General features: G+C 45.8%; 1 protein-coding gene across 2 annotated transcripts in view; it reads right to left on the minus strand.

Annotated features, from left to right (window-relative positions):
* The window catches only part of NRBP1 (nuclear receptor binding protein 1), a 79,349-nt gene that overhangs the window by 47,830 nt on the left and 4,222 nt on the right, over positions 1-27,297 (minus strand). For both annotated transcript variants that reach the window (XM_043541938.1, XM_037893592.2), the window contains exons 3-7: positions 10,534-10,656; positions 9,914-10,015; positions 9,731-9,820; positions 9,160-9,200; positions 7,808-7,902 (exon numbers count right to left, since the gene is read on the minus strand). In XM_043541938.1, coding sequence (XP_043397873.1) covers positions 7,808-7,902; positions 9,160-9,200; positions 9,731-9,820; positions 9,914-10,015; positions 10,534-10,656 — 451 coding nt within the window. The remainder of the gene's footprint in view (positions 1-7,807; positions 7,903-9,159; positions 9,201-9,730; positions 9,821-9,913; positions 10,016-10,533; positions 10,657-27,297) is intronic.

A 27,297-nucleotide genomic window follows, 5' to 3' on the forward strand; every position in this document is an offset into this window, starting at 1 on the left:
CGACGACGGCTACCAGTCATACTGCACTGTCTGCTGCCAAAAGGCAATAAACTGCTGCTGTGTAGCAATGCAGTACCACGTCTGCCAGCACCCAGGAGACATATGGTGATGGTTAGCTGAGCGGGCTCCATGCTTTCCGTGGTATGGCGTCTGCACAGGTAACTCAAGAAAAAAGGAGCAAAACGATTGTCTGCCCTTGCTTTCACGGAGGGAGGGAGGGAAAGGGGGCCTGACGATATGTACCCAGAACCACCCGCGACAATGTTTTAGCCCCATCAGGCACTGGGATTTCTACCCAGAATTCAAATGGGCGGCGGAGACTGTGGGAACTGTGGGATAGCCACCCACAGTGCAACGCTCCGGAAGTCGATGGTTGCCTTGGTATTGTGGACACACTCCGCCGACTACATGCCCTTAGAGCATTTGTGGGGGGACACACACAATGGACTGTATAAAAACACTTTCTACAAAACCGACTTCTATAAATTCAACCTAATTTTGTAGGGTAGACATACCCTCTCTCTCTCCAAGACAGACATCCTGCCATCACTTCCCAAATTCTACTGTATAACTTGTGCATCATTAGGATCAAGGGGTGGGATTTATGTTGTGTGCAGTCCATAATGTGTACATAGTTTAGTGCTGCTGTCAGTGGTAATACAGAGGCAGAGGACACAAAATAGAAGTAACAATCATATTCTAGTGGTCAATATGGGAGTTTTGACCCCCATCAAATCCATTGTAGCTTCAGACAAAGAAGACAGAATGGTTGAGTGACCTTGTGCATTAAGGGGGGGGAAGGGGGGGAGGGAGTCCAAGATACCAAAGTAATCCCTGTCCTAGTTCCTGCAACACTAAACACGTACACTGTGAAGTGACAAATGCGACTTACATGCCGCCTGTCAGAGATATGAAAATGACAATATGACGACATGCCCTGAACACCAGGTGATAAATTCAAAGAGTGGAAAAAATGACCAAGTCCAACTGGATGCATGAAGAACAGCTACACACTGGCTAACATTTTCAAGTGCATCTAAGTGACTAAGGAGTCTAATTCCCAGCTCTCATGAGCCAAAAGTGTGAGGGGATAATGCAGTAAAACTCATTCCAGTCTTTTGGTCTAGCTCTCAAGAGACTGGCTGAGAAAGCCTGAGGTTCGAAGGAGGTCTCGCTGCTGTTCCAGCGAAACTGAGGTCCCATGAGGGTTTTTTTTTCCCTCCGCAGGTGTCTCCAAGACCACTGAGTAGCTAACAATACAGCATTTCCCAGGGGACACTGCCTTACGTTATCGGTTGAGATCTTAGCTTTGTTTATAGGCAGGATGGTGTAATAACTATGAAGTAACACCTCCTGAGGGCTCCAAGCCTGGCAGCCATGAGGTGGGCAATCAGTGCCCAGTGCAGAAGGATTTCTGGGTGATGGTGCTGAAGCTGCTCCCAACAACAGGTTGCATTTTGTCCCAACGTATGTCCCCACTGCAGCGCTGTAACGTGCTTACTGACACCATGCTCCTTATGTGCCACACCTTCCCCTCCACACTCCAGAGCAGCCTGCTGGGGAGAGGGATTTGTCCAGCCACTTGACACTTTTCAGAGCCAGACTCTCAGAACAATATGCTGCCACCTAATTCTTAGCTCCCTTGCAGATCAGACTCTGGAAAAAGGAGATCTGCTATACTGCTAAGATCACATGACACCCAATAACTTCACCATCAACGCGAAGAGACTCTGGACCAGCCACCTTGGAAGAGGCTTTGGCTACCCCTACTGTAGAACATCTGCAGACATGGGGAACCCACAGAGTTTATTCTGACAGCCCCTTAAGTGGTGGTGACTAGGGTTTGGGGAAAGCGGAGCATTGCCCCATAATCGTTCCCATTTGACAGAAGGTGGAACAGGATCACTAAGGGTGGACTCCTTGTTTGTTTCCTCATGTCAAACCCAACATGGTTATGAATTAAGTAAATCAAGGGGGCAATCCAACAGCCCCTGCCATTGTTCCACCCAAAAGCTTCAGCAAACTCCCTGCCCACACACACACACGTGTGAGCTCAGGTGAGCTCAATGAATGCCAAAGGCCTGGCTAGGGAGAGATGGGCCTCATTTCACAGCTATGGGCTCACCTGGGTGGAAGATCTGCCTAGTCACCAGGTGCAGAACACATTTCGTTGAAACATTCAGATTGAAAACAAAATGTCTATGGGGTTAAAGCTACAAGCAAGCGGCGGGGTGTCCGAGCAAGAAGCAGAGCCTGGTCTAAGTCTGGCCCTCAGCCAAGCCCCGCAGAGCAGCAGCAGGTAAGAGCCCGATGTACATGGAGAGCTTGGCTTCGAGCAGTCAGAACAATGCATTTATCTCGCTTGACATGCAAGAGCTGGCATGCAATGGGGGCCACAGACTAGTGAAGTCTAAGAACAAGGAGAAGGGACAGAACTAACATTTAGAAAACTTCACACAAGGCAGTGTCCCTCTCTGTAAGGCTTTGGCTGGGAGCACAAGGAATAGATTATCTCCCAGAACAGGACAGGGCTATTGCTGGCAGGGGGGCCTATGCTGGACAGTTTTATACACCAGCCTTATAGCAAGGGAACACCGTATAGATAAGTTATAATATATTATATATATATATATAATGAACATTATATATATAGTGACACAGTCACATCACAGGAGCGGAGAAGTTTGCTCACCATTAGCAAAAATCCTATGAAAGACTGTTGGTAACAGAGCAGCCCGTAAGCGGGAAGTAAAACAAGATAGAAGTCGATGAGTTGATGAAACAGCAAGCACTTAACATCAATACAGACAGCTGGGTAGAACCAGGCAAAACAGGGACAAAAGGAAGAGGCTGGCTGCCCTTTCAATAGCCCTTACACCTGCTGACTCTAAGCCAGGAGCCTTATGCCTCTACACACCAAGAACTGTAGAGGGGCAAAGGAGAGGTGAGCTCTGGGGGCCTCTCACACCCACCAGGGCATTATGTTCAAGGCTCTGGGCTTTTGAGGAGGCTGAAATTCCAACCACGTCACTCAGCCACCATTGTCCAGTGACCAGTCCCTGTGCCCATGCTCAGCGGGCAGATATGGGCAGCATGTTGCTGGGAGTAGAGCTAACACCCCACATGGATTTTAGCAGTCGCACCCATACCACATGCCTTGGCACTCAATTTGTTTTGCTGTCTGGATGAACACAAACTTCAGGTCAAGTCCCATGTTCCCCGAGCACCCACAGTGGGGATTTAGTGATGGCTGGGGTACACAGAGACACACTGGATGTATCCAACCCAAAAGCCCAACAAGCACATTTAGAGGACAAAAAGGTGCTTGTGGCAAGTGGTGAATGGCCCAAGGCAGACTCTACGAATATCTTCGGGACTCTCCCACAAAAGCTACCCTTACAGCCCCTGGGCACCAACACAGAATATCAGGGTTGGAAGGGACCTCAGGAGGTCATCTAGTCCAACCCCCTGCTCAAAGCAGGATCAATCCCCAACATGTTCCAAAGCCACCCACACCCAGTCACTGAAGAAATGACTATTTAATCTTTTGGGGGAGCACAATACACCACCCAGTCAGATTTCACTGAGGGCAGCCCCAGAATTCATCAGCAGACCCAGACTTCAGTCTAAGAGTTTCCAATTCTGCTATGCATTTAAAAGCTGCCCTATGCAAGGTATTGCTCACCCAGAGCAAACAGTTCCCAATGATGCACCTACAGAGCTCCTCCATACCACAGGCTGGCTCTCACATTCACAGCCCCCTGGGCTCAGGCCTCTGCTAACACCTACAAAGTGACTCCCAAGAAGTCTGTGAACCTGGAGAGAAAAGCCCTCAGCCATATTCCACACTGGAGCTTCCAGTTCACATCACATTCTTCTCCCCCCTTCTGCCTAAAGGGCCCTGCCTGACAGCCCCTTAGGTCCAACCCAGCATCTCCCTGGAATCTCCTTCCTCCAGGATCCCTTCTCCTAGACAGCACCACCCCCACCTCTGCCACCACGGCGGCTTTCTCCCCCGACCCACCCAAAGGATCTCCAGGCCACGAACCCTTCAGAAGCAAGCTGCATTTTCAAAAGAAAGCCCCCTGCAACATCTGAGAGATTATAATCACTGCAGCCAATGCGAGAGGAAAGGCAATTGACATCCTAACCACAGCGCCATCCTGACAGTAAGATGGGGGCTCTGGGAACATTGTCTGGTGAAATGCACAGGGAAGCAGGCAGCTTTTAGTTCTAGGTGATTTAAACTGAACACAAGAAGTTCACGGAGTAGCTCAAAACATTCTCTCTCTCCCCCCACAACATTCTGACTTGGAGAAAGAAGTGCCGGTATCTCCCTTGCTCTGGCCACAGCCTTCCCAGTCCCCTCGCTCCTTGTGCCTTAATAACTCCCCTCTCTGCCATCCCTAAACCCACTTTTTATGTGAGAAAAAGACCACATGGGCTCAGGAACAGATGGACTGCTGCCCCAGCACTGTGTGGCCTTTGCACTACACCCATCACTATCCCATATCCTTTGTCCATCCCAACCCATCTCTTTGTCAGATGACCCCCTACATCCACAGCTCTATTTACTGCTCTGCAGCTTACCACTCCCCACACCCTCCAACAACCAGTTTCTGAGTCACTGGTACCCAGACTGAGCTTCTTGATTGTCCCTCCTTCTTGCAAGTCCCACCTCCCCCTCAGGGTACCTAGGAAGAATGGGTGAAGAAAAGGGATTGTATTGCTCCAGGACTGCATGTAGAGCTGGACCAGTCCTGCCCCTGCACATGCTACCTCAACTCCAAATATTGCACAGGGAGCACTGCATAGCTGGGCTGCCAGGCAGGCAGCAAGCTGCCTTGGCTCCTGCAGCTGCTCCAGAGGCTACAGCACCCAATCGATAGTGTTACATTATTTAAAGGAGCCAGCTGCCCCAGAAGCACCTTGCACCTTTAACACTTCCAGCCCAGCTGGAGTTATAAGTTCTTCCTTTAAACAGGGCAACATGGCAGCTTCCCCCATCCTCCTGCTCCACTATTCCCCAGTGCCAGCTTCACCTGCTGCTTCAGCCCAAAGAGAACTGAACCTGCTCTCACTTTCATGCCCTTCTGTTCTAACAGAGCAGTGCAGTGAGGGACAGCACTGGGCATACAGGTGGCATCTGAGTTCTGCTTTTCTGTGCATTGCCAGTCACTGCTCCCCCTCACACGGTCAGAACTGAGCTACTTACCAATTCCTTTCAATTACACACAGGATAGTAAGGGTTCTCAAAGTTTGGCTAGTCCCTGAAAAGTGACTAAATGGCAACATAGGCTCCATATTTATTGCCTGAAGGATCCCAGAGTACCATAAACTCTCCCTATGATTTGAGGGTCACATTGGTTTTGCTGGCTCCCACAGTCAGAGGGAATAGAGATCACGCAGTTGGAATGCACTTAACTATTCAGACTGGACTCCAGCTCCCTCTCCTATAGCTGTGTGGGCGCTGTAGGAGTGGGAATGAGGTCACTGACATCAGCAGCTCTGACTCTAGGGCACGCCGGGAGGAGAGCTACTACACAGAGTGGAGCTTTTATGATCATAGACCCATTTTAGTGTTCATCTCCTTTACTTAAAAGAAATGTTTCAATCAGAGATTCCGATCATTCTTCTTCTGTATGTAAGGGAAAAGGAAAAAAGGTCCCAGCCAGCACAATCTGTAGCTGTGCGTGGGGAGGGCTGCCTACTAGTAACTAATTCTGAGAATCGCCTCTGCATATTCACGCTTACGGGATATACCCTCCCCAGTGCTGGGGGAAGATCTTTTAGAAAGCACAACCTGTTAGGCCACTTGTGCACCTTTGCGCTACACCATCCTTAGAAAGGCTGCAAGGCTCCAACTGCTTCACTTCCTTCAATACACACTAGAAAAACAAAACCCAGGCAAAGGCAGGCAGGCAGGCAGCATGACTATGCAGAGGCGACACTCGAAGACCCATGACCTTCTTCAAGGCAGCCTCTGCATAGTCCCATTTGTGGGAGTCCAGCAAGCAGTACACCCCCAGGAAGGCGTATGAGGAGCGTTAAAGACTGTCATTCCAAATCAAGCCTCAGATCTAAAATGCCAAGTCAAGAGTAGATTCCTTCTCTGAATGAAATGCTGACTCAATCAGAAAACCTGCAGCTGTGTGCGATTCTTACCAATGAGGAAGGGTAGGATGCATAGTTCACAGATCCAGTCAAGTCTCCTTCCTCTAGTATCAATGGGCTGAACTTGGGGAATGACGGTCGGCAAGTGGTTTGCCAACAAGGGGGAAATCAGACATGCAACTCCTGGGAAGCGTTCCCAAACGTAGATCTTATCAGAAAGAGAATGGAGTAAGCACCAGGGCCCTGAGAGCTCCCCACTCTGGCTAAAGGATCATAGGGCTCAATGCACAGCATAATCCTCTGGTGTGATGGGGATGTTCCTCTGCAGTGATCCCCAAGGAATACAATGTCTGTAGAGGATTTCCAACATTTTCATCCTATGCGAGTTCGAAGCCTCTGACACCTGCTGTATGGAGTCTAACTTCCGTGGAGAAGCAGAGTTTGGTGGTCTGATTTAGAAGGAATACAGATACCATACGTGGTATACATTTGAGATGAGGACACCAGTGTCCCTTTGGAGCACAGTGAAGGAGGATCAGCCACAAAAACTGTAGGCATGATCATGTTTGCATGTTCTCTTTAGGTGACAGGTGAAACAAGCGGGTTCAAAGGGCAAATCCCCAAACACTGGCAGCAGCAAACTGATACAGGTCACAAGTCAGCCTGAATATTATTCGCTAGGGCCTTGGCCTTTGGGTGGATTTGCTAGTGATGATGGAATGACCAAAGACAGCAGCACTGTCAGCTGGAGAGTGGTATGCCAAGATGGCAGACAGCGCACCATGGTTGCAGACAAAGTCTTAGAGGCCTTAAGAACAGCAACACAGATGAGATGGAGGCAGAGAGCAGGCACATTGCTTTTCACTGCCCTAGGAAATGCCTGTCCAACTTCTGACATTCACATTTCAGTGGGGATGACTTCCTGGACTGGAAGCCAATTTTCTGCATGTGGAGGCCTAGTCCGAGTCAGACGATGTTCTATGGCCCAGACCAGATGCAGTGACTCTAGGTTGGCGTGCATGGTGAGGCAAGAGGTCTGAACAATGGTAGAAGAGGAACACATGCACCAATACTGTTAGCGACAGGCCAAGGCCATCACTACGAGATGAACTGTGTCCCCACTGTCAGCAGCTAGCCATGCGAAAGGAACCAAGGGGGTAGGGGCCACAGAATCCTTCTATAACTTTGGCTCTGAACAGTTATTGCCCCCAAGAGGGCGCTCATGTGGCCTCAGTGGACAATTTTCCAGGGAGTTCTCAAAAGTCAACAGCACTGGGGGTGACTAAGTGTGAATAGGCAGAGGCACATATAGTCCTTGGGGAAGGCCTGATTGTGAGGAGAAGCTTAAACAACTGACGACTCTGCCCAAACACCCAATCTGGGAATTTCCAGTGCCATTTTTACTTTCAATCCCTCGCCTCAAGGACACGAACTAAACCCAGACCTAACTGACTGGAAGGGAAAGCAATTTGTGCCACCGAGCCCCTCTGTGCCCCAAGAACAGAAGAGGCAGGACATACCCTCCTGCCCAGCCCTCTCCCCAGTCTGGTGAGGGGCAGTACTAGTACTTACATAGCCCATTCCCCCAGATATCCCTTCCAGTGGCTTCTCAGTAGCTCAGGAATTAGGCGCCCACTACTGATGGACCATGTTAACTGCTTTGTTGTCGAGGATCACCTCTGGAGAGTCTTACCTGACCCAATCTTGATCAGTCCATTGTGCTGAATAAAGATGGTGTCACAGGTCAGGTTGCCGTGGATGATCGGGGGATCACACGAGTGGAGGTAGCTGGGAATTCAGAACAGAACACTGGTGAAAAGAGTGCAGTGGGAAGGGGAACACCCCAGCTCCTCCCTGCCCTGCTGGAAAGGCAACATTACAGAACGATATGCCAAGAGTATTTACAATACCAGGGCGATACAATTCAGGAACTGGGTGTGCACAGTCTTTGGGTGAGGAGACAAAGAATAAGACACAAAATAAAACTGGCTCCTGCTAAGGGACCCCAGGAAAGGAAACTATCTCTGACCAACTCTTGGAGCCCAAAAGCCCAGGATACCACAAATGGAGGATGGGGTGGGAAGGGAAGAGAAATATTACTTGTCCTGATGTCTGATGAGAAGAATACCACAGGCGTTTCAAAAATGTTCAGACATTATACTGAGACAAACCAAAGTCTGAAAGCAGAGTCCACCCCAAAAGGAACACCCATTCTGATCTTATTTACTGGGAACCAAGAAGGTACCCAGTATTGTACAGACATTAGACCTAGCCCTTGTCCCAGCGAGCATGCAGTCTAGTACGTACGCACACACACACACAGAGTTCAGATACCCGGATAAAGAAGGGCCTCTCAGGTACCATAGACACACACCTTGGCCTACTAGATATTTATACCTTGCACATCAGTGTGGTTTCCATGCAGTCGAGGTAAGCTAAATCCCCAGAGCTGACTGTCTTTGGGCGCATGTGTTTAGACAAGGGGGTTCTTAGCAGAAAGCCATCAGTTCCGGAACTTATTCCCCAGCCCTTGGCCTAGGCTCTTTAAAGAGCCAGAAGTAGAGATTATATCTACCCTGCATCTTTTGTTAGCCAAGTTAGCAGCCTGAGGGGCTCACTGGATGCCCAACTATTTCTGGATATCTGTGCTTGGCAAAAATGGTAGTGATGGGATGATTCAGGCCTTCCTCTTTGCAAGGCTGCATATTTCACTCTAGTTTTGTAACTTGCTAGCGATGTGGTGAATGAGTTTACAATTTAAAAAGTAACCTGGGGCTCACAGGACCAGTGTCCCCAGCTGCCTGCAGGACCAGTCTGAATCTGCCTCTGGTCTGTGGGAGGGGCAGGATTACCAGCAGAAGAGGAAGTGGGGAGGAGGTCGTCATATTTGAAACCAAGTCTACTAGTAAGAGTAGTTTTGTCTAGACTGCCTAATTAGTAGGCTGCACACTTCCATCCCACAGCTAACCAGGAAGACCGGCTCAGACTGCCGAACTCCAGAAGAGCTGGCCATTCATACACAGGGCATCTCCCTACTTCACCTACCTGAGAGCAGAGAGGATCTGAGTGCACCAGCGCTTCCAGGCCTAAAAACAGAAAGTGAAGTACAAGCCACAATCAGCAAGTAGGACTAACTGCTACCAATTCAGCTCATCTGGAGGAAGGCGCCTCTCCTGCTGCAGCCCAGCCTCTAAGCTCCAGCCCATCCCAGCTGTACTGGTGAATGGTAACCATGGATCCCCACTCCCATGCTCAACCCAGCCCCCACACTCATGCAGTGACCAAGAAATCCCCCACCGTCTTTCTGTATTCTAGGATGACTGCAGAGCTCCTCCTTCCACTCAGGTACATGCAGGAGAGAGGTGTGCACAATCTGTGCACTTCTCAAAACTAGCTCATTCCCTCTGCAGAGTTACATCAACCTGCCTGATGCTTTCCTGGAGAGCCATCCCTAGTTATGCTGGCCGACTTTGCCAGGGATGGCAGCTGAATGGAGCTTCTACTGTAGGCAGGGACAGAGCAAACCCCAACCATAAGCAAGGGGCCTGTGAAAAGAGCTCTCCAGAGGAGAGACGGCCCAGTCAAAGCAGGGCACACATGCAGGAGGACAGATTACCTTTTCATTCATTGTCTTGTGGTTCTTCTTTGTCTTCTTCAGGAACTGTTTCAAGCTGCCTGAGGACATGTACTCCGTGATGAAAATCACCTGCAGGGACAAGATGAGACATTACCTGCTGCTTCCCCTCTAGCCCGCGGTATCCCCAGCGAGTGGATAAGAGGAGCTTCTTACACCACTTACCCTGGCCTTGTTCTCCTTTACATCAGCCCAGTACTTGTGGAATTTCACAATATTCAAGTGTTCCAGCTGGATCAGGTTGTCAAAGACAGCTTTAACCTTCTCCTATGACAACCAGACAAGCAGAACCACATTACCATCCTAAGCCAAGGAACGTTCCCATCCATTCCCCAACCTTCTCTTCTCCTATGTCTGAGTCCCCAGACGTTCCAACGCCATGCACTCCCCCATGGCATTGTTCCAGCTGGTGTGCCTAACACTAGCAGCATCTGACCCCAGTGCTGATACAAACTGCGAGCCTTGCCCCCTACCTATGGCTGGACATTATTTGGCCACTGATATTGATAGATTCAAACCGTGTTCCACATCCAAGGAGAAGAGCCTGACAGAACCAGCCTCTCATCCTTTCTGTACTGGAAGCGCAACGCAGTTCAGTTCCAAGCATGCCCAGAGCTCTGCACGTCCAGTTGCAGAATCGGAGCAATTCAGCACTCCTGTCAGACCGGCTGGGTTTATAACTCTGTGCTATGTAACTATGCTCAGCCACCATGGTCTATGATCCCCACCTGGCCACAGGGCACATTCTTGGCACAAGGTGCAGGACAGCCTCCACCCTAACTTACCTCCTGAAGCTTAAAATTCTTGCGCTCGGAAAATTGAACCTCATTCCAAACAACTTCCACACCTTCTTCTGTATCCATCGCCAGGTAGGCACTATCAATCCCAGGGACATTGCGCTGATTCACCTGGACAGATAGATGGGGACAGATGTGAAGCCTAAGGCAGGGAAACACCACCAAAACCAGTCACTCATCTATAGCTTCCTCCTACGCTGAGCTTACAGCCTCAGCTCCACTTAGTCACAGGGTGCAATCTGAGACCTGGTTATTCATGTAAGGTATGGTCTGTCCCAGCAGAGTCTACACTCTAAGCCACACGTGTAGAGGCAGACCAGGAGTCATGTGGGCGGGAGAGGAGGGAATGCTCTAGGGAGAGAACTTTTTGCACAGATATTAGCTTGTCATTTGAGTTGCCTCATGGCATTGATTTGTTTGTATCGTTTATGATATTTCTAGTTCTATCAGAATCATGCCCCCATGCAGATCCAGGGGGTGAAGAGAGGACCCGCACGTGGAAACCAAGCAGACATGAAGTGTTAGGAGGGATATGCAAGGAGTGATGTTGCTTGAAGCAGAGAAGGAGGGAAGCCATTTCAGGCACAGGGGAATCAAGACAGTTGTGAGATGCACAGCTGTCTACACAGTTGTTGCACCAATTTAGGTAGAACAGATTGAAACTGTTGATAGTACTTTAGCTGGCATCAACAGGCTTACCAATGAACAGCTATAACCCAGTGCGAGTGTGCCCGCACTAGAGATATGCGAAGAGTGCACAGACGAGCTCTAAGAAAGCATCGAGATGAGCAGACAAAGCATGAGAGGGACAAAGATGCCTTCATACAGATAAGCTTTTAAGAACCAAGGAGAGCCTAAGGGAAAGGTGCTTGAATGCAAGTTAGAGAGACTTGAGGAAGAGCAAGTCACAGCAGCAGGAAATGTTGCAGTCCCTTGCTACTGGTAAGGTACATTTTCCCATGACATGCAGCAGCCGCCGCCAAGGATCTACTAGGAATGTGGCCTGCATGTCCCTGCTGCCAGAAGCCAAGCAGGTGGAACCACCCAGTCTGAGAAATAGCTGTTGTTGGAGTCGCTCAAGAAGCAGGTAAGACCTGCAGGAGGAGGCTGCATGTCTGCATAGAATCCGGGAGACAGAGGACTTCACCGAAAGGATGCACATCTAAGCATCTGGGACAGAGGATGGTAGCCGACTACACATGACTAGAGCATCACCAGAGGAAGAAGGAAAACAGTCTGCTCTGCAGGGAGTAGATTGGCCACTTGGAGCAGTTCTCCACCCCGATCCCCAACCCAGCATGGTCAAGCACCAGTATGCTGCACTGGCAACATGAGGTGAGGAGCAGACCCCAATGGCTGAGGAGGAGCCACCTCCCCACAAGGCTGGGAGCCTCACGGCCACCCAAGAGAAGGCAGCATAGAAAGCTAGTTGTCAGGGACTCCCTTCTGTAGGGGATGGAGGTATCTATCTACTGACCTGATGTCCCATGTGGAGTGCAGCCTGCCTAGAGCCCACATCTGTGACATTACGGAAAGGTTGCCATGGCTCATCTGTCCCCTGATAGCTACCCCATACTGCTCATCCATGTGTGTACTTATGGTATTGTCAGATGTGACCCTGAGCAGATCAGCAGTGACTACAGGCCTCTGGAAGCAAGGGTGGAGAAGTCAGCAGTACAGCTGATGTTGCCGGGGGATCATGGAAAATTACAATAGGGTAATCGGAGCCACATGAGGGAAATCAGAGGGGGACTCTTTTCAACATCTCGGGTGCCTACAGACAAATGCAAGGAGTATGGAGAATAAACAAGAACTAGAAGTGTTCAGTAATAATTTAGTTTATGGACTAACTAACCAATCTTCTGGCTGGACTATTGGTAGAGAGTGGTAGAGTCTGTTCAGGAAAGGTAGGCAGAGAAAGAGGGAGGTGGCGGTGTGTTATACCTGAAGAATCTATACTGTAAGGGGGTCAAGCTCTGGAACAGGCTTCAAGGGAGGTTGTGGAATCCCCAACACTGGAGGTTTTTAGGAACAGGCTGGTCAAACCCCTGAGAGGGATGGTCTAGGTTTCCTTGGTCCTGCCTCAGCATAGGAGGTTGAACTCAATGACCTCCGAGATCTCTTCCAGCCCTACACTTCTATTACTTTTTTACTTCAACACCCGGATGATTTGCTCAGACCATTTCCCTCCACCAGGGCCTGTCGTTTCTATAGCATCTTCTACTACTACTAGTGCTCTACTGACGTACAAGTCTTGGCTCTGTGAGGCACCTGGGGTATGTCTACACTGCAATAAACGTGCACTATGTCCACGGCTGGCTGAAGTCAGCTGACTTGGGTTCAAAGGATTATAAAATTGCGAGATGGGAGGTTTCAAAGCCCCAGGCTCCAGCCCGAGCCTCGACATTGCAATTTTATAACCCCATAGCCTAGGCCCCCAAGAGCCCAAGCCAGCTGATCCAGAATCAGACTCACTGCGATTTTAAAAAACAAACAAGCCAGTGTACCACATACACCCAGAGGCTCCAATCAGGGTCACATCCTGTTGTATTAAGCACTGTTCAAATACATAGGAGATTGTCCCTGCCCCAAAGTGCTTCCAAATTTAGAGACAAGGTGGGGAAGATGAGCACAGATGCATTTTATAAATGGCTGCAATTCCTTAATCCTTTTACAATAAGGCACTGACTACTCCCATTTGCCTCTGCCTGGCCTTCACTACAAACACACAGGAATCACACCACTAACATGATCCTACATCCGGGATGGAAAGCCGCTGCTGTTTACCACCAACAACTAGCTACACAAACAGAACAGGAAAATGAATGACACCATATCAGACTGAAATTGCATGAAGTTTTAGCCAGTGAGAGTCCTTATATTTGAATTTGGCCAACACATGAGGCCCTCATCTCTCCTACTACATATGGAATCTGGGCTGCTTACGCTCACTCAGGACTTCGGTGTTACATCTCTCTGCCAGAAGCACAACACCCTTAGCACCATGCTGGGACCCTGGGGTCAGCGCTGATTCAGCCAGGGAACAGCCACCCGACCCAGCTGCTAAAAATAAATGATTTAAAAAACAAAACTGGATTATTTAAATTGATATTAAATACTTTTTTCTTTTTCAAAATAAATCTGTTAAATGAAATCTAAATTTAATACAAAATATATGTTAAGACCTAAATTTATTATAATCTCTTAAAAACATTTAAATAAAAAAAAAGTATGCAGAATCCATGAGCCTCTATCAAAAACTGAGTTAAAGGCTGATTTTCTATATAAAGAAAGAATCAGAGGAAAAACCTCTAACTTTTGAGATCAAGCTTTATAAATATGGCACAATAGGTTATGTACTGTATTAAGGGCTTGTTTTAATAAAAAATTATACACTATTGTATTTAAATGCCAGTTATCATAATGCAGCTTGACACAAAGCATAAGCAAAAAAGTTACTTATCTAATAAGCAATATATCAGTCACTGTTTTCTACATACTAAAAATGTAGAATTAATAAGAACCTGAAAATATTAAGCAACATAACTACTTAAATAAAAGTATGTAGTTATAATGTACCCTCCTAGGGAGAAAAATTATATATCAAATCTAGCATAAAGACTCTGTTTCGTTGTACATCAAACTTTAATGGCTGTATCAACCATTGAGAATGCACCTCTTTAAAAGTCAATTATTTAAATGCAGGCTTTCCACTTGATGTAAATCAATCCACCTTGAGCACTGCAGCGCAGCAAAGGGCATTTGGTCAGTACTGACACGACTGCCTTCTCAATCACCTGAGATGAGAAAACAGACTTTATGTCACAAGTTGGGTTCTCCTTGGAGAGGTGACCAGACATCACACCCTGCTTAGTTTGTGAAAGTCCCATGATGGAGACTTTCTCCACTACAAATTTGCTCACTGCTTCAGGTCCCTCCATCCAATGCCAAATCACAGCCTGTCCTAGATGTCTCAGCATCAACTAAAATGTAACATAGCCCTACAGAATACCTGCTCTTTCCTTCCTATCACTACGGACAGAGAAGTTACCGACCAGTCGTCAGGGTGCCCTCTGCATACACACACTTGTGGGATTGGCATCTCTCGGTGTAACATCTTCTAGAGAGCACTGTCCTTTGGGGCCACTTTTCCCTTCCTCCCCCTACCTTGCAGACGGTTCTGAAGACATAAGGGGCAGTGGCCCCAACCGCCTCCCAGTTCCTTCTTTACTTTTGGAATTCTTGACCTGAGACTGAAGTGGGGGAAGGTGGGCTGAACTGTGAATGTGCAGAGCACGCACACATACACACTGACCAATCACTGCTAAAATGCTGGGGTCAGGTCTGATGACCACAATCCAAGAAGGAGGTTGATAAATTGAACCCTCTCCAAAGAAAAGCCACGAGAACGATTAAAGGATTAGAAAATCTGCTTTATAGTGATTGAGCTCCTTGAGTCTATTTAGCTGAACAAAGAAGGGTACCTTGATTGCCGTACCTACATGGGGAACATCTGATAATGAGCTCTTCAGTCTAGCACAGAAAGTTCTAACACAATCTAATGGCTGGAAACTGAAGCTAGACAGACTCAGACTGGAAATAAGGCATACATTTTTAACAGCAAAGGTAATTAACCATTGGTCATGGTGGATTCTCTATCACTGACAATGTTTAAATCCAGATTGGATGTTTTTTTTAAAAAAACTGCTCTAGGAATTATTTTGGAGAACTTCTCTGGCCTGTGTTACACGTGAAGTCAGACTAGATGATCCCAATGGTCCTTTCTGGAATCTTGGAATCTGAAGTTACTGGTAAGCAACCTTTTTCTTCTTCCAGTGGCCTCTACATATTTCCACTTGTGGGAAATTAGCAACCAGTACAATTCCTGCACCAGGAAGGTGGGTTAAGAATTTCTAAGTGAACAGGAACTACTAAACTGCCAAAATGAGAATCAGCTCTAGATGGCACATCAAGAAAATTAGAAGCTAATGTAATTTTGCTCTCCCAGATCATACCTAGTTATGGACACATTTTTATTTCAAAACACAAGTATATCTTCAAATAATAGCTTTGCAAATTCTAAGAAAACACAGAATAAAGGCCTGCAATGGCTGCTGCCTTTTGATTAGCTGAAAGGCTTTTTCTATATCCAGGTGAACTCAAACCCAAGTAGTCATAGCAGGGGTGTAAAAGGGGAAACGGGGGAATGAGATAAGTTAATGGCCTGTTCAAGATGGAAACAGATGACTTGAGACCGGAAATGGGGATGAGGACATCAACCAAATCACATTTCCCACATGGACTACAGTTTATAGAGGACTGAATATTTGGCCAGTATCTCGTTAAGTCTATGGACTGTAGCTGTTGACAGATGTCTAGTAAAAAGTAATATTCTGACAAATAGCAGTCCAGAGGTCCCAAGAGCTTTGTGACATAAGACTACAACTCAAAATCAAGAAAGATCCATCTGTTGGGAGGGAATATGCCCATCCTTCAGCACAGCTAAATTAATATGCAGAATGACTACCACCATTAGGTGGGCAATCAATTGTACTGGTAAGAAGAAATCTAGTTTCCTTTAGCACCGTCATCAAGGCAAAGAAGTTAACTCAAAACAACCCTAGCAGTACATGGAGCAGCCCTCCCATGAACTAGGGTATTAGAAGGCGAATGAGGACTGCTGTCCTCAACGTCACAATCCATGCAGCTTTAAGGAGTATTGCAACCACTCCGTAGACCACACTGCCTTGCTGCACAAGGCCTCTCTTCTGAGCAGACTGGGCCCTCTGGATGCCACATCTCTGATGCTTTAGCCCCAGCACACTATTTTACTGAAGTGCCAGGAAAACTGTGGACCTTCCTCCTCCACGTACGCGTTCTCACCTTGTTTTAAACTTACCTGAGGGCTTAGCTCAGGACAACGAGCAATGAAAAGCACTTCCCTTGTCAATTAAGGGTTCTCATCTAAGATTTACCCTGTCAACGGTTGGTGTGTAGTGCTATTCTCCATCACAGCACATGAAAACTGCTACCTACCGAGTGACATGAGTATTCTATCACTTCTCACAGGGCAAACTCCAGCCCTCTGATCAGGCCAACTAGTCCCAAGTATCCATGGGTGCTCTACTTTAAGCGGCAAACTTTATTTTTTTAAAGCAAACCCTGCTATCCTGACCTCATGTGGCTCAGACATTAGGGCAGCATTTCTCAAATGTGGCCACAGCCTCCTGGGCAGTGATTGTGGTGGGCAAGGCAGTGTTACCTAACATACAAATATAGCTTTTCACAGAAACAGACTTACTAGCTAGCAAGGTGTTTCTCTCTTCCCCCCGCCAAAGTAACCAAAAAAGCAAAACAATAAAAAAAGGAGAATGTGCAAAGCACAGTATTTGTGTCTATTCTGTTTAGGTCCAGTAAGGAACAGAGACAACTGTATGTTATTTTTATTGTTGGAGTCTGCAATAAAAACCTACATAAACAAATTACAATGATTTGGACATGTATATGTGCATATTTGTTTGTTTTTCTTAAAGTTAATTAAGTATTTTAGGAAAAATTGTCAGAGCAGCCACCAGCAAGAGTTGGTGGCCGCACTCTGAGGCCACCAAAAAATGTCTTGAGATCCCCTGCATTAGGGCATTCTTGTCAGTATTTGGACTCCAGTCCACAGAAAGGTTCCTTAGAAGCTCAATCAATCTCAACTGACTGCACATAAATAGAAGCCTGCAGAGCTGGTGATCCAACAATCGGCAGGTGACAGTGGAGCAGACTTTAAGAAAGCTCCTTATGGCTAAGCATCAGAACGGCCATTCTGGGTCAGACCAACGGTCCATCTAGCCCAGGATTCTGTCTTCCTACAGGGGCCAATGCCAGGTGCTTCAGAGGGAATGAACAGATCAGGGCAATTTACTGAGTGATCCATTCCCTGTCGTCCAGTCCCAGCTTCTGACAGGCACAGGTTTAGGGACACCCAGAGTGTGGGGTTGCAACCCTTACCATCTCCCAACAGGTCCGTCAATGGTTATCCTCCATAATTTTTTTTTTTAATCCCATTTATACTTTTGGTCTTCATAATATCTCCAAGCAAGGAGTTCCACAGGCCTACTGTGTGTTGTTGTGTGAAGAAGTACTTCAGGAGAAGCTAGTAAACAAGAGCAGCCAACAGCAGTTTTGCAAGGGAGTTCTCCAGGTAAAGGAGGAGCAACTACACGACCCCTGGGGTGAGTTTGCTATCTGTCTGTTGTTGTGTGCTTGGTTGCCACGTGCCTGCTTGACTGAAGTTTATAGTGTGGTCTGTTTGGCGGGCTGTGTGCTGAGCCTAGCAACCTGCTAGGCAAGGCCGAGAGCTTCCTAATGAGGGTCTGGCCTGCCATGCTTTGATTCCTAACCCTTTAGCATTCCTTGCCAAAGGGGTGGCCTGACTTAGAGAATATGTGGTTGAAAATGCCAGCTCGTAAGAGACTACAAGAGCTAGCAAACAGGAGCACCAAACAAGAGTTTTGCAAGAGAGTTTAGAGAAGGAGCATGAGAGCCAGATATACCTAACACACTCTCTCTAAACTTGGGCCAATAACTCCCCTCAACCAAAAAACAAACAAAAAAAACCCAGCAAGAGTAAAAATAACGGAGGCAGAAGTCCAGTAGCCGAGGGGGGGGGCGGTATCCAGTTTATTGCACTGAATGCAGCATGTACGACTGGCCTTGGGGGCAGGTGTAATGTGCGTGCATTCAGGGCAAACAGCTCCAGCACTCAGAGACAGCGTACAGGCTCTGGAGACCAGAGTGACTCAACTGGAGGAGCTAAGGGAGACAGAGCTGTACATAGACAAGTCTTCTGGGACTAGGGATATAAAAGTTTAACCGGTTAACCAGTCTTATCAGTTTTAGTAAACGGTTAACAATTAAATTCCACAGACCCCCGGAGCCCAGGACTCAGCTGCCAGCCCTGCACCCAGGGCGGCAGCTGAAGTACCTGGCCGCAGGGGCACAGCAGCAGGCAGCGGAACCCCACTTAAAACATGGGGGTGCTGCAGCACCCCCCGGACCTCCCTAGTTCCCCGGTTAAATGTTTAACCGTGTAACCGATCGATAAAATTTTATCAGTTACACGGTCACTTTCTTTAGCCGCTATTTACATCCCTACCCGGGACACAGCAGAGCAATCCAACCCCCAGTCTAACAGCCTGTGTTGTTGAGGAGGGGGAAAGTATTTGGGAAGGAGAACGTCAAGAGGGAGTGGAGAGAAGCAATTGCATAGTTTGAACCCTCCGTACAGATGAGGAAACGGTACCCTTGTGCCCTAAGTATACCACGCAAGGCAAGGGGACCCCTATAGAACCGATAATAATCTAGAATTAGAAATACAGATAGTTGGGTTTGTGATGAGCGGGAGACTGTATGGTAAATTGCCTGCCAAGTGCAAAGTTTGTGGACCTCTCAATACATCTAGGAGTGCCGTAGGGAAAGAGGAGAGAGGTCCTGGAGGCCAAATTTAGGCTGCTAGGTAAAAGATTAAAGTCCAGGACTCCATGGTAGCCATTCTCTGAAATGCTTCCAGTTCCACGCGCAGGGCCAGTTAGACAGGCAGAACTGCAGGGTCTCACTGTGTGGATGAGACAATGGTGTAAGGAGGAAGGATTCAGGTTCATCCAAAACTAGGAAACCTTTTGGGAAAGGAGGACCCTATACAGGCAGGATGGGCTCCACCTAAACCAAACCAGATTGCTGGTATGTCAAATTAAAAGGCCATAGAGGAGTTTTTACATTAAGGGCACGAGAAAGACAAAAGATATGGAGAAGCATACGGTTCAGAAAGACATATCCCTTAGAGGAAGATTAATGTGGATTCTCTATATCTCAGTAAAGAGAAGAGGAACAGAAGTTAAAAAAGTACAGACAGGAACTGAAGAGAATTAGTCAAATAGAACAGTCCAATTGAATTACACCACATGAAGGCAGACAACTAAATATTGATAAATTTTATAAGTATTTGTATACAAATGCAAGAATTATTAAGATGGGTGAACCTGAGTAACATACTAAATAAGGGTATTGATATAATAGACATCACAGAATCTTGGTGGAACAATGATAATCAATGGGACACAGTAATACCAGATTTCAGAGTGGTAGCCATGTTAGTCTGTATCGGGGGTGGGGAGGGAGGGGAGACACGATACCACAAGGAGTACTTGTGGCACTCCCAGTCTTTATTCAAGCCTAATTTAACGGTGTCCAGTTTGCAAATTAATTCCAATTCTGCAGTTTCTCATTGGAGTCTGTGTTTGAAGTTTTTTTGTTGGAGAACTGCAACTTTTAGATCTGAAATTCAGTGACCAGGGAGGTTGACGTGTTCTCCGACTGGTTTTTGAATGTTATAATTCTTGATGTCTGATAGTAAACGATACATAGGAATGACAGAATAGGTCATGCTGGTGGGGGAGTGTCACTATATGTGAAAGAAGAGTCAAACATCATAAAAATATTGAAAGAATCAAACTGTACCACAGAATCTCTATGGACAGAAATTCCATGCTAAATAATGAGAGTATAGAAGCAGGAACATACTGCCGACCACCTGACCAGTGATGGTGATCAGGGAGGTTAGACAGGCTAAAAATACAGAAAACCCAACAATAATGGAGGATTTCAACTATCCCCATATTGATTGGGACAGATCACTTCAGGACGGGATGCAGAGAAGTTTCTAGACAACATTAAAGACTGCTTTTTACAGCAGTTGGTCTTGGAATCCACAAGGGGAGAGGCAATTCCTGAATTAGTCCTAAATGGCGCACATGATCTGGTCCAAGAAGTGAATATAGTTGAACTGCTCAGTAATAGGGACCACAATGTAATTAAATTTATCATTCTTCTGGGTGGGGGAAATACCAAAGACACCCACCACAGTAGCATTTAATTTCAAGAAGGGGAACTACACAAAAACGAGGCCCCCAGTTAAACAGTAATTCAAAGGAACAGTGACAAGAGTGAAATGCCTGCAAGCTGCATGGAAACTTTTTACCACCAGCACAGAGACTCAAACTATATATATATATATATATATATATATATATATATATATATATATATACACACACCCCAAATTAAAAAAAAAAAAAAAAAAACACAGTAAGAGGACCAAAAACACGCCACCACGGCAAAACAGAGTAAAAGAGGTGGTTAGAGACAAAAACATCATTTTAAAATGGGAAGTCAGATCCTACTGAGGAAAAGGGATAGGAACAAATTGTGGCTAAATCAAGTGTAAAAGTATAATTAGACAGGACAAAAAAAAAAATCTGAAGAGCAACTACCAAAAGACAAAAAAAACTAACAGCAAATAATTGTTTCAAGAACATCAGAAGCAGGAAGCATGACAGACAATCAGTGGGGCTGCTGGACAAATTGAGTCGCTGAAGGAGCACTCAAGGAAGACAAGGCCCTTGCAAAGAAGCTACATGAATTCTTTGCATTATTCTTCACTGCAGGGGATAGGAGTGATTCCTGCACCTGAACCGTTCTTTTTAGGTGACAAATCTGAGGAACTGTCCCAAATTGAGGTGTCAGAGGTTTTGAAACAAACTGATAAATCGAACAGGAATAAGTCACCAGGACCTGATAGTATTCACTCAAGAGTTCCGAAGGAATTTAAATATGAAATTTCAGAACTAATAAATGTGGTATGTAACCTATCCCTTAAATCAGCCTCTGCACCAGATGAGTGGAAGACAGCTAATGTGACAATTATTTGCTGTTAGATTTTTGTCTTTTGGTAGTTGCTCTTCAGATTTTTTTTGTCCTGTCTAATTATACTTTTACAATTTTTTTTTTTTTTTTTAAAAGGGCTCCAAAGGCAACCCTGGCAATTATAAGTCAGTAAGCCTTACTTCAGATCCAGGCAAACTGGTTGAAGCTACAGAAAAGAAAAGAATCAGACTCATAGATTAACATGATTTGTTGGGGAACCGTCAACATGGCCTTTGTAAAGAGAAAAATCATGCCTCACCAGTCTATCAGAATTGTCTCAAAGGGTCAACACACACATGGACAAGGGTGATCTAGTGGATTTAGTGTTCTTCAGAAAGTGTTTGCCAAGGTCCCTCACCAAAGGCTCTTAAGCAAAGTAAGGAGTTAGGGGATAACAGGGACGATCCTCATGAATAACTAACTATCTGGTTAAAAGACAGGAAAAAGGTAAGACTAACTGGTCAGTTTTCTGACTGGAGAGATCCACACAAGAGATCCACTTCCTGGACACTACGGTGCTAATAAGCGATGGTCACATAAACACCACCCTATACCGGAAACCTACTGACCGCTATTCCTACCTACATGCCTCCAGCTTTCACCCTGACCACACCACACGATCCATTGTCTACAGCCAAGCTCTACGATACCGCATTTGCTCCAACCCCTCAGACAGAGGCAAACACCTACAAGATCTCTATCAAGCGTTCTTACAACTGCAATACCCACCTGCGGAAGTGAAGAAACAGACTGACAGAGCCAGAAGAGTACCCAGAAGTCACCTATTACAGGACAGGCTCAACAAAGAAAATAACAGAACGCCACTAGCCGTCACCTTCAGCCCCCAACTAAAACCTCTCCAACGCATCATCAAGGATCTACAACCTATCCTGAAGGACGACCCATCACTCCCACAGATCTTGGGAGACAGGCCAGTCCTTGCCTACAGACAGCCCCCCAACCTGAAGCAAATACTCACCAGCAACCACATACCACACAACAGAACCACTAACCCAGGAACCTATCCTTGCAACAAAGCCCGTTGCCAACTGTGTCCACATATCTATTCAGGGGACACCATCATAGGGCCTAATCACATCAGCCACACTATCAGAGGCTCGTTCACCTGCACATCCACCAATGTGATCTATGCCATCATGTGCCCACAATGCCACACTGCCATGTACATTGGCCAAACTGGACAGTCTCTACGTAAAAGAATAAATGGACACAAATCAGACGTGAAGAATTATAACATTCATAAACCAGTCGGAGAACACTTCAATCTCTCTGGTCACTCGATTACAGACCTAAAAGTCACGATATTACAACAAAAAGACTTCAAAAACAGACTCCAAGGAGAGACTGCTGAATTGGAATTAATTTGCAAACTGGATACAATTAACTTAGGCTTGAATAGAGACTGGGAGTGGATGGGTCATTACACAAAGTAAAACTATTTCCCCATGTTTACCCCCTCCCCCACCCCCATTCCTCAGAAGTTCTTGTCAACGGCTGGAAATGGCCCACCTTGATTATCACTACAAAAGGTTTTCTCCGCCCCCCACCCCCGCTCTCCTGCTGGTATTAGCTCATCTTAAGTGATCACTCTCCTTACAGTGTGTATGATAATACCCATTGTTTCATGTTCTCTGTGTATATAAATCTCCCCACTGTATTTTCCACTGCATGCATCCAATGAAGTGAGCTATAGCTCACGAGAGCTTATGCTCAAATAAATCTGTTAGTTTCTAAGGTGCCACAAGTCCTCCTTTTCTTTTTGTGAATACAGACTAACACGGCTCCTACTCTGATATTATTACAGTATTCAATAAAAATTTAGATGCTCTTTCAAGGCGGTTGAAAAAAACTTCAGGCACTTGTGTGTAATTGGATGCAATCAGTGTCCTCCCATCTGGAGCAAGCTGAGAAAGCAACCTGGTTCCTAGAGAAACGCGAACACACAGGCCCAGTACTATTTACTTCTGCTAAGCATGCCAGCTGTGCACAGGTGCCTCTGGCTCAAGTGCCAGTCACAAGGGGTCTGCAGACCCCAGTGTAACACTACAGGGCTGGAAAGTTCTAACAACAAATTAAAACAAATTCTGTTCTATGTCTACACCAGAGTTTTTACCTCATGTTGGTTGTCTGTCAATTAACATGTTTGTAAAGGCTAGTGTGGACACTAATGAAATGCTTGTTCCAGGTTATAACCGTTTGCATTTTACCCTGGGGAACAGCAGTCTAACTCAGGATAAGTCTTGTCTACATTAGATTTTTAACACATTTGAAGCCATGTTTTAGCTAGACAAACCAAGGCTAAAAGAGCGAGCTAATCTAACTTCCAACTTCCTTGGCTGTATTGCAACAGGGCTTTTCAATCCTGATGAGATAACCTGATTGAGCTAACATTGAAACATATCCTTTTTGTAAAGGTAGGGCTTTAGTGGACAAAGATTAATTTGTTCTGGCCCAGGGATGCATACAAGACCCGATGTACTCTCTGGACAGTGCACTAGGAAGGCTGAAAATCAGCTAAAGCTGCCAGAGAAACATTGTGAGATCTGGGGTTCTTGGTCATTCTTTGGTTTTCATTGCTTAGTGAAATACCCAGTGAGCACCATGGGAAGGGAAAGGTAATTTTCTAGTAAGTGCCATAAATAGCATGAGAGGTAAATAGCAGGGTCTGCCACAGATCTGCACTGGGACCTGCGCTGTTCAACACATTCATAATCAATCTGGAAAAGGGGGTAAACAGTGAGGTAGCAAAGTTTCCAGATGATACAAAATTACTTGATTATACAAAATTAAGCTGACTGCAAAGAGTTACAAAGGAATCTCACTAAACTGGTGACTTTTTGTCCTAAGACTACAGGAGTGTTAACAGGCCACTTCACCTGAAATGGTCCCTTAGAAAGTTTAGCATAAGTAGTTAGTACACAATCTGTTTAACCTTGTATTTAGGTGCGACACTGAGTACATTTCCCAAACCTGAGGAAGACTGCTGCCATACACACAAAATGCTGTGGTCTAAATTAGCTGTTACCACTCAAGACAGATCTTGGAGATGTTTAAGTGTTTTGCTGACACAGCTATCCACAGCTGGGACCCCACAACCTTAGCCCCAAATCCACCACAAGGAGCACACAAACCCTGTGGTGGGAATCTGAGGCAATTTTCAAAGGGACAATTCTGATGAGAAGCTGCTAGGTAACCATATTATGCACTTAGGATCACGGAACAGCCCATGAAGGTGTGCATTAACAATTCCTATATTCCAAGGCCAGAAGGAACCATTGTGATCATTTAGTCGGACCTCCTGTATAACACATGCTAGAGAACTGCCCCAAAATAATTCCTAGAGCACATCTTTTAGAAATACATCCAATCTTGATTTAAGAATTTCCACTAATGGAGAATCTACCATGACCCTCGGTAAATTGTTCCCATGGTTAATTACTCATTTAAAACTTTAGGCCTTATTTCCAGTGTGAATTTGTCTAGCTTCAGCTTCCAGCCATTGGATCATGTTATCTTTCTCTGACAGACTGAAGAGCCCATCATCAAATATTTGATCCTCATGCAGGTACATAGATTGTGTTTATGCATCCATGGATTGCATTAGCTCTTTTGGCCACAGCATCACACTGGGAGCTCACCTTCTACTTATTATCCACCACAACCCCAAATCTTTTCCAGAGTCACTGCTTCCCAGGATAGAATCCCCCCAGTCAGGTGAGCATGGCTTCCATTCTTTGTCCTAGATGTACACGCTTACCCATATTAAAACTTGTAATGTTTCTATCCTGCATTTCACTGATTCAAAGTGTTGTCATTCAATAACCTGCATAAAGAACTGTAAGTTCTTAGAAAGAATTTGAGTTGGTCTCTGGCATATAGAATTTTCCCAGCTCTCTGGCTACGAATGTGGGATGTCACTATAAAAACTTGTTTCCATTCACGCACCACTTTCCACGTTTGGGCTCAGTCAAGGGATATATATTTATGGGGAAGAATGGCTGAGAAACAAGGAAGTGGGAGGAAAACTACTGAAGACAACTGTGCAGCATTTTAAGACTTTTTTCCTCACTTGTGACTCAAACTATATACTTTGCAACTACAACCCCTTGTAGGGGGTTGTCCTATTGCAAGACTGATAGGAGAGTGAAGCAGAAAGGAAAAAAAACATTTCTGAACATGTTCCCTTGGTACCCAATAAAGTGTACAATAAAAAAGATAAGCACTTAATAGCGATCATCATTCTATTAGCAAATCCTAGTGCAAACCTGCCCTCTTCTTGCTGACTTGCCAGGGCCCCAATGTTCTCCAGCTGCTACATATGGTCTCACTAGATTAAAACCCACTGCCAAATTCTGTATAATTGTAAAGAAACCTAGGCCATTACATACACCAAACTACACTAAAAGAATGTTATTTAGGTCGCAAAGTCAATGATTCAAAAGAAAAGAAATGCCAAAATGAAGGTTGCCTGTGCAACTTTAATTCTGTTCCCCAATGCATATCCATCATGATGTAGACTAACGATCACACACTATTTTGTTCCACAGGCATCTGCCTCTTTCAGTGCACAGGATGGATGATGCTCAAGGAATGAATCAGCTGTGTAATGACTAGAGGGTTTTCAACAGGATCACTACCTCACTGCTGCAAAAGTTAGGAGGTGGTGTGTAGTGAATAAAAGTTTGTCTACACAGAGAAATTAGCTGAACAGTTGTTCCACTCTAGCTCCTTCTGTGAACACTGTATTGGAATCAAAGTCACTTTAATTCCAGAATAATTAGTGCACTTCCATAGCAATTTATCTGAAATAAAGTGACTGATTCCAGAACAGCATCCACACAAGGAGCTATTCGTGAATAGTTTATTCGGCTACAGCTAGTGTGGTCACTTTCCCCATGTAGGCGAACCTTCAGGAAGGCTTCTCTGCAGAAAGAGGAAGGCTGACCACATGGTTAAGATAACGGACTACCACCCAGAAAAAAAAATATGCTATCCAACACACACACTTCCCATGTGACCATTGGGCAAATCAAGCCAAAATTGGCATAGGCAGCCACTAGCTGTGTGTTCCTCATTTTCTGGGTGCCTCACTTGAGATACATGGAGCCTGACTTTCAGAAGTGGTAAGCACTCAACTTCAGCTGAAATCAAAGGGAACTGTAGATGCTGAGTATCTCTAGCAGGAAGGCAGTTTGATCTGGAAAAATGAAGAGTTAGTGGGCCCTGAGTTCTGGCACTGACTCACTGTGTGGCATTGGACAGGTCCCTTTGCTCATTTATTTTAGGTTTTCCACCATTAAATATTGCCACATTTTCCCACCTAACCTTATAGAAATGCCAAATATTCTGGAAAACAGACAGCTGGAGAAGTTTGCAACTTTTGGCCTTAATCTGTCTGTTTCTCAGTTTCCCTATCTGCAAAAACCCCCTCTACCACACAAGCATGCTGTAGAGAAATTATTTAATGTTTGTTAGGCTCCAATACGCCAGTGATAAGCACCACAGAAAAGCCCACGAAGCCATTAGTCATTCCATGTGTGGATATCTGGGTGTGCCATCAATGAGACACGGAGCCACATACTGAGTTAAGACGTCAAACAGAAATACTGAGCAGCTGCCTCATTCCTTAAACACCATCCATCCTGGGTGCTTAGGAAGATGGGGTCCTATGAAGAAAACATGTGCTCACATAACTGTAGACTATCATCCCACCACACACAAGCAGGCAGTTATTAAGCGTGTACATACCCTCCTTGTACCCATCAAGGGTATGCCTTTACTAGGAAACAAGGTGTGCTCTTACCTGGTATTAGCTAACATGAGATAAAATGAGAACAAGGCACCACATGGTTTTTGCATGTATTAGCAGGTCAATATCAAGACTATGAGCAAGCCTTGGGTTCACCTTGACCTTCTAACTTAGGTGTTAAAACTACCACTGCCTTGTCTTCACAAAGAAGTTACCTAATAATAGCGGACATG

Source organism: Chelonia mydas, chromosome 3 (genome assembly GCF_015237465.2).
Source record: "Chelonia mydas isolate rCheMyd1 chromosome 3, rCheMyd1.pri.v2, whole genome shotgun sequence".
Classification (NCBI taxonomy): Eukaryota; Metazoa; Chordata; order Testudines; family Cheloniidae; genus Chelonia; species Chelonia mydas.